An 11,587-nucleotide genomic window follows, 5' to 3' on the forward strand; every position below is an offset into this window, starting at 1 on the left:
CTAACCCTAACCCTAACCCTAACCCTAACCCTAACCCTAACCCTAACACAGCCCTCAAAGGAGGCAGAGGCAGGGGAATCTCTGGATTCAAGGCTAGCATGGTCTACAGAATGAGTTCCAAGACTACACAGAGTCTACACTGAGAAACATTGTCTCAAAAATCAAAATCAAAAAACAAAACAAAACAAAACAAAAAAACAAGCTAAAAATAAAAGCATTGAGTTACTTCTTATTCTGAGACAAAGCCCCTGTATACTTCACAGGCTGGCTTTGAACTCACTCTGCAGCCCAGGCAAGTCCTGAACTTGCCATCCTCCTGTCTCCAGTAGAATGTCTGGCTATGTTTCAGGAGACCAGTGTGTAAATGATTCCCTGAGTTCTACAGTGAATGCTGTGGGTGCTTCCGGCTTATCCAAAGCCATCTCCTTGCAGTTTTTTCCCCCTCCCTATCTGGGAATGTTTTCCCACCTGGCTAACTGGGGGCTGCCTTCAGGACCCTGGAGCCTGAAAGCCCTAAGTTCCAGACAATTCATTCTTCTGAATGTGGCCCTTCTCCATGGTGGATGGGAGCTTCTAAGAGTTTCATAAGTCAAAATGATAGAAGGCAGTGACACTACTGTCTTCTAATTTTAGCGTCACTTTATTGTACCTAATCTCAGTTGAGCAAGGAAAAGATTTGGGAACATAAAATGTCCAAGAGTAGAAATCACGTAAATGAAGTGATAAAGGGTATTGCATGCTATCTAAAGTCAGAGGTGCCAGGAATCATTCCTGAGTGAGTTTCTTTCTGGCTCCATTGATGCTAAACATGGCCACTCTAATTTTCTCCACTGACACTGACTTAATCATCCAAGATGGCTCACCTCCTCCCATTCTTCTCTCTCTTAATGTGGAATGGGCACCCAGGGTCCTGATACGAAGGAATCCCACTGACAGAGATGAGAAATGGTCCATTTGAAGAGATGGGAAAGGCCTCATGACCCACATCGTGCTCATCTGAATGACAAAACTTTCTGTTCTAAGCCTGTTTTAATCTTGGATTAGGCAAAGAGAAAGGTGCTCAGAAGAGGTCACCCAGTCACAATGTAGCTGACGGTACATCGGTACATCGTCTACCAAACAGGACTACGCTGAACAGAGGGAGGCTGAGCCTTAGCCTAGGGAAAGGACTATCCCCACCTCTCCTCCCACCCTGAGGATGAAGGTGCTGCTTAGACATTTTAATTCATGTATCCTAATTATACGAGATAATGGGCTGCCTGAAATTATTTATTATAATCTAATATCTTAATACAGTGAAACACAAGGAAGGGAAGGCTTGCTTCTGTCTTAAAGTCTCCTGCTTCCTTGTTCAGCTGCTGTTGATTATTTTAAAAATGTTCTCAATAGGGAAGAGCCTATTTTCTCTCCTGTGAATATATAATTGTGTATTATAAACATGGAACAAATAAATTCACTTTATGATAAGTGATCCCTAAAAATCATGCCTCTAGGATTCAAAATAAAATGTATGGTATCTGGTTAAAAAAAATAAGAAAAATATTAACAAATAGATGTTACTACTGTACTCTTTTGCCGAATGAAATTTTAAATTTTATTGTAACAAAAAAAGGATTTTATGCCTGATGATATGTTTGTTTAACTTGGCTGCAATTTGGGGGCGGGGGAAGGGTCTACATTAAGTGAAGTTGATGGCCAATGAAGGTTTGTTTGGTTTGGTTTGGTTTTTATTTTTTATTTTTTACTATAAACTCTCCTGCTCAAACAAAGCCAGGGCTGTCTTCAGTGTAATAAATCCATGGCTACACACGGCAGGAGGAAACAATTACTGGAAAACCTGCCTAGTGGAAACTTGTTTTGCAAGACAGAAGGATGTTGTTGTTTAACACATTTTAATAGCCAAGTTCAGGCAAAATTATACATGGCCAATGTAATTTGCTGAAACAAACAAACAAAATCAGCAACTATAAGTGAAACAGTTTAAAACTGTTAACAGAACCAAGCCAAAAACAATGAAGTTGATTTTTATAGCTGAATTATCACCTGAAAACAAGGCGACCTACGCCTCGATCCAGGTGTAATGAGAGTAAGAAGCAGCTGGCTTTCTCCATCATAGCCTCTTCAAAAGTACAGAGAGAGAAAACATCCCCTGATGACCCACTGGCATAGCTGCCCAGAAATACATGCCACAGTGACCCACACTGGCACAGGTATCCAGTTGAAGTGAACTATGAGTCTTCAGAAGTTTTCAGAAGTGTCTCTGGACTGTGCTCCCTGGGGGAGAGCTGAGTGTCTAAGGCTTTCAGGACAGGATGACAGCGGGCCTCAGTACGGTAAGCACAACAGGCGTTCTGAATCCTTCTCCAGTTCAAGTAAGTAGCAATCAGCATCTTAGAAAAATCTAATTTAATCATTCTCAGTGCTCTTTAGTCTCTGATGCCTTCCACAATTATAATGCCTTGGTGATTTTAATTTCTGAAATGCCCAAGTGTGTTGTTAGCGTGGCTAAATCCCCAAAGCCAAGTTTTATACAGAAAGTAAAATCTTTCACCAAATCCGTGCTGTATGTATCGTGTCATGTGTCTGCAAAGATCTTTCAGCTCTCTAGAAACGTGGCCAGGATGTCCTGTCGGTTGAGAAGAATGTTCTAAAGGGAAGGTGTTTTCTGCAGATCCGCTGATTGAACTCCTAGCATGTTAAAGCTCAGTTAAAAAATGTTAGCTCAATACAAAACTTTGGCATATCTGCCACACCCATCAGCCCCATGTCCCAGTCTGGGCCTTGAATCTCCATCACCTATCACATGACTTGCTGGATGCTTTCTAACTCTGAGCTCTACAGACATGCTATCGTCACTCCTTTTGCACCAATTTTCTCACCTTAAATATTAAAGCCTGGGAAACAAAAGTCTCTTATCACATCTGTAAACTTCCCATGCCCGAGGCTGTCAATCAGTGCATAAGTAGAACAGGAGGGAATAATCATTGTGAAACTTCCCAGTGGATACTTGTCCCACATGTGAGAAATGCTTTGGCAATTTAGCATTGACAAGGTCTGGTAGTATTGAAGTTGGCCAACCTAATTCACTGAGGCAAAACGGTAACCTCAAAGAAACAAGTTTATAGTTATTAAAGCTTTCCAAAATATCTTCTTAATACCATGTGATTTTCCTCCCTCGTGTTGTAGTAACTACTCCCAAATAATTGACCTTATGATAGTTTACGTGTGACATGCCGTAATATAAAAACTACATAAAACAACATCAAAATCATCACAAAAGAGATGCAAGGGTCTCTCCAGTAAGATTCAAGTAGTGGTGGAGACCGCAAGGTGAACGAGAAGTGGGTAGGTGTGAAATTCTCTCCACTCAAACAAGATATTAAGAGTAGAAAGGAGAGCTGTAAAAAGTCGGGTACGGCCGGGGATGGAGCTCTGCCTAGGGACTGATGTAGTTCTAAGAGACTCTAATATACCCAGGATTCATGCTGGCAGGCCTCAGCTGGACTATCTTAGGATGGCTGCTGCAGCTAGTGTCCCAGGGCTGGTCCCAAGGCTTGATGTTCCCTTTGCCAAAGCGGTGAGCGGGGGTTGGTACCTCAGAAATGCGTGCGATATAGCTCCATAACCGTGCACACGTGTGTGTCTACAACACTCGACAAGGTTTGATGACTAAAACTCGTAACTGGGGTAAGTTTTGAGATCATCCCATTTGCTGGATTTATATTATTTCAGGCGTTTTCCCCCCAAATTTACCAAATTAAAGAGAATAACATATTGTCTGGTCATTTTAGCTGAAACTCTTAAAACATCGTAACTCAGTAGCCATGCTTAAATCTTGTTTGATAAAACTGTGGCTCATATTTTTAACATGCTAAAAGGTGTTTTTTTTTTTTTAAATATACTCCCATGTGGATTTAATGTTTTGTACACTTATTTACTTATTTTATTCAGTCCGGAGAAGGCACACATGTGGAGATCAGAGGACAGCTTGTTGGCCAGTCCTCTCCTCTCACTGTGTGGCTTCTAACGAGTGAACTCAGGTTATCCATTTTGGCTGCAAGTGCCCTCCCCAGCTAAGCCATCTCACTGGCCCTATATTTGTGCTTTAATTAGATTTATAAAAACACATAGGAAATAAAAATGTAGCTGATGCAGATTTATACATCTTATTTGAATCTTCATACTTTGAAATTATTGGGTTTTGGGTTTTTGACACAAAGATTTCTCTGTAGCCCTGGTGTCCTAGAACTCAATCTGTAGACCAGGGAGTCCCAAACTAAGAGATCTTTCTGCCTCGGCCTCCTGGGTGCTGGGATTAAAGGAGGTGCCAGCACTGCCTGGCTTAGAAGTGAATTTAATAAAGTTTTAATTAGTAGTGTTTAGATGAACTTGATTACATTTATATGTGTCTATGCTATGTACAAGAGATTTTGATTAAATTTCTAAGTGAAGTGCTTCTTGGATGGTCAGGGGAATTTAACTTGTACAATTTGTACATAAATTCATCATTAATCAAAAATTTGAAAAGCTGGTGCTGAAAACCCTCAGCCTTCACATCCTGCCCTCAGGCTAAGGTTTCTGGCTTTACTCTGCAATTTAACTTTACTAAGTTATTTAGCCAGTAGGTTCTAATTTATTCATGAGGGGCATGGTCTAGTTCACTTCTATGACTTGTCCTTCTACTTCCGTTTAAGAATAAAATTTTGTAAAATTAAATTATTTTCAGGCTTCTATATGGGTGTCAAGTAGAGCTGGAGCAAGCAGCTCGCTCCATCTTTCTTGGTGTCACTGTTCTGTGAAAGGACATGAGCTACCAGATGCTAATTGATATTTCACAACCAGCTCTCCAAGGACAATTCATAGCCTTTGCTCATCTCCATGTGGTAACACCCACAGGGCCCAAGGACAAGCCACAGATAGTATCCCTGCCAGCTGGAAAGAGACACAGCTCCCGCCACACCTGGGTCAGGCCCTAACACTCTCTTACAGACTATGCCACTGTGACTAGCTGTTTTCTTCTGAGGGACACCTCTTTCCTAGGCACTAGGCTTTCATGTTTATCTTCTTCATATCGTGTTGGTTTTATATTCTTGGAGAATTTCTCCCAAATTTATTTCAACCAAAATTTTAGGCTTCTTTCTGTGTTCTCAATTTGCCTAAGACACACTGTCTTGGATGATAAACATAATAGCTTAAAAAAATCTTTGAAAATATCTTATAATTTTCTTTCCTTTGTGTGTGTGTGTGTGTGTGTGTGTGTGTGTGTGTGTGTGTTTGCTGTTGTTTCTAAATTATGTCCATAGAGTCAGGACCTTTTCTTTCATCTGCTTGTACACATGGGATTTAAGCTTTTGAGCTTATGGATTTGCCATGTGTCCCCACTGTCTATTCATATGTAAGAAAGGAGAGTTGAGCTGACTATTGTTCTGTGTCATCGGTATGATGTGTGTATCTGGGTGGGGGTGTGCACATGCCATCACATTTGTGTGGAGGGTAGAGGATAAGCTGGGGTTCTGGTCCTCACCGTTCACCTTACTTGAGACAAGACCTCTCTAGCATCTTATGCACGCTGCTCTATCTGTCCCATGTGGGTTCTAGGGATGCAAACTCCCCAGTGCTAACATGGCAAGTCCATCACCCTCTGAATCATGGCTCAAGCCCAAGTTGATTATTCCTGGGGGCTGGGTTGCCATGTCTACTGTAGAGGGAAAAGATAGGCTCTAGAAATAAGCTTCTCCAGTAAGCAGGCGTTAGGGGAGGCCCAACCCAGCCGCCTTGCAAGGAAGGCTTTGCTCTGGAGCCTCTGCTGCGGAAGTCTTTGGCTGTCCTCTACTGTTTTCATCTATTTTGTTGGGAAACAAGCCATCTGGATTTCTGCCTGCGGCCACTGCCAGACTTCTGAGAGTCCTCTACAGTGAGGGCAGCAGTGATGAGTAGGAACAAAGTGGAGAGTGGTAGGTCCAAATGACACAATCTGGACTCGGTTACTCGACCTATTTTCAGCTTCGTTTCTCACGGCTCCTCTGCACTCTTCAAGTACATCATGAGTACAGAGCCTGTCTAAGACAGGGAGGCCCCTGTCCTTCTCTGTTAGCATCTTTCCCTGTTCCTTTGGGGCCACAATTTCTCCTTCAGCCTTTCTCCCAGCGTTCCACACTGCCTACATCACCACCCACTCACCTCTTACTGCTTCCATTCTTCTATTCTTTGGTGTCTAAGTAGAAGAGGGCTGTGTGTGTGTGTGTGTGTGTGTGTGTGTGTGTGTGTGTGTGTGTGTATGAGCATGTGCATGCTTACTCCTTCATTTAGCTAGCTTTGACCACTCTTACCTTTAGGCTATGCCTTCATACTGTCACATACCAATCACACAACAATAGCAGGACCTAATCATTTCTACTCTTCCTTTAAGCGTGTTTTCATAAAGCCTTACCCAAGTGCTGATGGTGGCTGAGAAGGATCAGCTTTGGAGTCCAACAAAAAGCGTTTCTGGCTGATGTTCTTCTTTTCCATCACAGTAACCACAGGATAGCCCATCTGGCTAGTCCAGGTGTCCATTATTTCTTTCACAGGCAGATTACTTGCCTGGTGTTGGGGGACAATGGAGCGCCATTTGTTTATAAATAAGGGGAAACGAAAGATCAGTGCTATTAAAATGTAAATCACTTTTAAGTTGGACAAAGAAATGTTTGAGAATATTGTCTTCCTTACCTCTTCCAGGGATTCCCAAAAGTCTGAAGTTTTTGCATTCTTGAACTCGAATTTCTTCAAGTACATCTGTAAAAGGTAAATGCTTTAGAGCTCAGCCTTGGCTTTTCTTGTGCCTCACTAGTATCACCTAGATCTCCCATAGCTGTCCATGCTGTTTCCATAACATGAGATGAGACACAGAAAAAACATACAAGGAACAGCCATGGCTTTTTTAGAGTAAAACATCATTAATGAACACTGATATTTCAATGCCGTGTGAGTTTCATATTCTTAACTATTCTTTCCATTTTTCAACCATTTTAAAAGTGGACATTTCTTTAGTATTTGAATTTTAAAAACAGTAGTGGGATTGTGCTAAGGAAATGAATGTGCATGTCTTCTGAATAATGATAAAGATGGTTATGAGTGAGTGGGAGAAATTACTCACTTAGGAGAGCAAGTCTTTACTCTTCAAATGCTTCTAAAACATAAATATTTTAAATAGAGCTGTCGCAAGACCTCTCTGCATGGGAATTTCAGAAGCCCTGGGATGTGCCCCCAGAAAACATTCCCAGTCTTTTCCTAATCCCCTAACTGGGCATTGCTTGGGGATGGTCTTCCAGAGATTGGCTAGTGTTCCTGCTCTCTCCCCGCTTCCTGTGGCTTTGTAGACCCGTGCTATTTAATTTGTGGGAATCTTACCTAAAAACCAAACTTTGACAAGTGTTTCCCGGCGCTAAACTTTCTGTGTAACATTTAGTCTCTACGTTGCTCTAATGTCTCGGGAGGTACAGTATCTAGACTGCATTATCTTCTAGACTCTTCTTGGTTTCAGGCACTTAGAGCTAAAACAAACTTAGAATCCCGGAACACTTCCCTTGGGGCAGAAGCTGGCTTGGAATACTGGTCCCAAGTTAATTCTCTTGGTTAATTCACTTCTCAACACTACCGCCAGAGGGCAGGCGAAGGAAGGCAGAAGTGTGTCTGTTTCTGGTCTTCGTTCCAGACTTGGACACTCAGTATTACTAACAACTGTGACTATAGTTGTGGGTTAATGTGATCTTTTTCAGAGCAGTGCCTTCCTAAAATCATCTTGGAGGAGTTCATTTCTTCAGTGGGTGTTGTTGTATGTGTGGTTTTGTTGTTGTTGTTGTTTGCTTTCTGTTTCTTGTTTATTTTTGAGATAGAATTCTATCCCTGTGTAGTCTAGGCTGCCCTTTACCTTGTGTCTATCCTCTTGCTAAATGGGTGTTTTTTCGTACACTAACAAGATCTTGAGCAGAGAAATAGGCAAGCCATCTTGGCACTGGATAGGACCTTAAATATGATTGAATACAATGCTCTCATTTTTGAAGTGAAAGAAATGACCCTGGCCAAATGCCTATGTCCTTGGAGGAAGAGAGATGTGTCTGAGACATCTTGGCAAGACTCTGAATGCTGGATCAATGTGTGGGCATTGGTTTGTTTGTTTGTTTATTTTCTTCATTGTAGGTTATTGTTTCTCATGATCTAGAAGCCAAGGTGAAATTTTCGTAACAGTACTAAAAAGCACCACTTTTTTTTCTAGATCACTGCATCCTAATATTCTATACAAGAAATTCTCTTCTACTTATCACAGACACATCATCTTCCAAGTCTAAGTCCCATGACAACCTAGGCCATAGCTCCCTTGTTAGTTGGTACTGATGAGCACAAAAGGAGAATGAACAGTGTGTGGTGTTGGTGTTCTAGGAAGAAAAGGTCTTCCCAGCTCAGCCATTCCTCCTTTTTCCCAGGTAGCACCAATACTAGAACAAGAAAAGATGGATAGATACCTTTCTCGTAATGCTATTTTGTAACTAATGCCTCACCATCTCTTACAGTGCATAACTGTGGCCCAGAAGTCTTCTGGTTAACATAAGCATCATTTTGCTATGTGATGCTGTGCTTGGTGGGATGAGCACAAAAAAAGGAGGCAACTGGTTTACCCAAATTCGACACTGGCCATTTTTCTAATGGAGATCGAGTCTGGGTAGGAAGCTAGAATTTGTAAAGGATAGTCCTTGAATTCCGGTTTCCTATACCCTGGAACTTTGGTGCAACAGCCGTGGTGTGAGGACAGCGTGAGGGTGACTGGAGTCAGAGGTTGAATGTCCCAGGTGATCTGAGAGTTACACTGATACCTGAAAATATCAGTTCGGATTTGAAAATTGAAAGAAAAACAAAAGTGCTTTGGCATTTCTTTTTCCTATAAATTTACTCTAGAGCACTATGATTGTAGGGAATGTATTACCTGTTATCCATTGGTCCAGGTTTAATTTGTAGGATCATTTGTGGTCATGATTAAAGACTGTTATAATGTGAGAACTATTAGTCTCAGGTGAGACTTTTAAAATTAATGACAACACATTAGGTTAAAGAGGAGAGAGCTCAGCTGTTTGCTTCTAAGGACTTTTCGATAGTTTTCAACAAAGTTAAAATGAAGGGGCATTTAATTTAAAGTCAGGTCTTAAGATACTGAGCCTCTGTTGTCTTAAGTGGTAGTTTAAAATGAAAACTGTACAAATAGAATTGTAAGAGTTTTCAAAAGCAAGTTTTCTTTTTTCTTTTTTAATATTATTATTTTTAAATATTTTGTTTGTTTTGAGGAAGGGCCTCACTGTGTAGCTCTAGCTAGCCTGGAACTCACTACATAGATCAGGCTGGCCTTGAACTCATAGATACACCTGCCTTTGCTTCCCAAATGCTGAGATTAAAGGTGTGCCCCACCATTCCCTGCTGGTTTTATTTATGTCTTCAATGCTGTACATTATAGACATTCACTCAACAAACATCTTCTCGATGACCTACTCTGTGAAGAATTGTATAGGCGCTGAGGCACACCTGAGGACATGGGAGGCGGCCCCCATGAATACGCACACGAGAGAGATGCGGTGAACATTGAGCTTGAAGCTCACGGAACCTTAGACACGCTCATAGCTCCTGCATCACATATCCTCACAGGACGTTTGTTTGTTTGTTTGTTTGTTTTTTCAAGACAGAGTTTCTCTGTGTGTAGCCCTGACTGTCCTGGAACTTGTTTTGTAGACCAGGCTGGACATGAATTCACAGAGATCCACCCGCCTCTGCCTCCATGGTGCTGGGATTTAAAGGCCTCTGTCACCACACCTGGCCCAGTACATTTTATTAATGAGCAAAAATCCTTGTATGCGCCCTAAATATTTCCTAAATTCTACGCCTACTTGAATAGGCACAGAGGTATTTTACTATCGGCCCCCAAAAGAGACCGTTTCCTTTTAGGATATAGAAGAGAGGGATAAATGCCACCCATGAAGATGTGGCAATCGTGAGGGCTATAGAGGGGAGGCATTGTCCTGCCATGGGATGGTCCTGGGAAACAGCACAAGAAGCTGATCTTCTTGTGTGAACTTTTTCTCTCCTGTGCTAATACGGGCTGGAAGCCATTAGAAACGGCTGTTCCAAGTCCCTGGGCTGGCACAGCTGCAGACTGGATGGGAAGGGAAGCAGCCGGTATGTGAATCCATTTCTAGGTGGAAACGGGCTCAGTCAGAGGATGGGGCAGTTATAAGAATGTGTTGTAGTGACTTCAATAAAGATTAGGAGTCATGAACCTTGAGCTAATCGGCGTAGGGTGTTCTAGAACAAAATGAACTGGATTGCCCAGCGGAGTGACAGGTTAACCCAGGATGTGTGCAGAACATCACAAGATGTTGTTCTGCCTTCGCTCCCAAAGGGAGCAGCACCTCCTTATTCACTGACTTCATAAGAATATGAATATTTATATCAATGCTTTTCCAAATCAATAATAAGGGGGAAAAAAGCCTTGTACTTTCTGTATGGGAAGACCAGTAGAGTGAGATTTAAACATCCGTGCCATGCTGCAATGAAGCAAACTCTGTGCCCCCAAATTCATACATGCTGGCCTTGCAGCCCCCAGAGGGCATTCCGGCTGGCTTGAGGTTATGAGGTGACCTCATGGTGAGAGCCATGCTCCTACAAAAAATACAGGAGTAGTTGTTCCCTGTGCCACATGAGGGCCCACGGGGCTGTCCACGGGACAAATAGATCCTCACCAGCAAGTGAAATGTGGCACCATGACCCTGGGCTTCACCACACCCCATGTTGTGGGAGAATAAAATCCTGTTGTTTAGGCCATCTGGTCTATCTTCTCATGGCCATCCAGCTGCATACCACACATGTAAAGAGTATCCAGGATCACTAAGCAGTCCACTTGAATGACCCTCCCCCATGACGTTTCCGGTAAATAATCATGACAGATGCAACGCAGAGCCTTAACTTGACGTAAAGTCACCCTTCACCTTTTGTCATACCTTCAGCTCTTGTTTGTGTGTCCATGTCCAGGGAAATGAAGAAAACAATCATCCTTAATCAATCGCAATTGTCAGCCGCATATCTAGCAGCTACCACCAACTAAGAGATCGTACCTGACACCCCTTTTGAAAATTCTCTGGTGTTATCCAGTCTTGGAGCATTCTCAGAATAGAGGCGCCCTAGGATAAGAGAAAGAGATCGATTAAATTAATGAAACTCTGCCAGGAACAGTGGTCAGCAGTATGGCAACATTTTATGATTATATTTGAGTGTTTCTTGAAGATCGTTCTGATGAATTACATAGTTATTGTGTTATGATTTAGGGTAAAATACACACACACATGCATGAATACACATGCAAACACGCCACCCTTCTGTGTATGAGCTTCTAAAATAAATATCTGAGTGGTTAAGAGAAATTGCTCAAAGTGCCATTATGTCGGTGACTTAAGACCTGAACGGTGGTTATTGCACTTCCAGAATTGAGCCGGCAGATGGCGCTCTATGAAAGAAAGAAAGAGAGGAAGGAAGGAAGGAAGGAAGGAAGGAAGGAAGGAAGGAAGGAAGG

General features: G+C 42.1%; 1 protein-coding gene across 1 annotated transcript in view; it reads right to left on the reverse strand.

The window, feature by feature from the left end:
• Enpep (glutamyl aminopeptidase) overlaps positions 1–11,587 on the reverse strand; it is a 76,328-nt gene that overhangs the window by 26,411 nt on the left and 38,330 nt on the right. The window contains exons 8-10 of the mRNA XM_055628105.1: positions 11,133–11,198; positions 6,709–6,774; positions 6,431–6,582 (exon numbers count right to left, since the gene is read on the reverse strand). Of these exons, the coding sequence (XP_055484080.1) occupies positions 6,431–6,582; positions 6,709–6,774; positions 11,133–11,198 (284 nt within the window). The remainder of the gene's footprint in view (positions 1–6,430; positions 6,583–6,708; positions 6,775–11,132; positions 11,199–11,587) is intronic.

This window comes from Psammomys obesus, unplaced genomic scaffold, assembly GCF_907164565.1.
Source record: "Psammomys obesus unplaced genomic scaffold, mPsaObe1.curated_primary_1811, whole genome shotgun sequence".
Taxonomy (NCBI): Eukaryota; Metazoa; Chordata; class Mammalia; order Rodentia; family Muridae; genus Psammomys; species Psammomys obesus.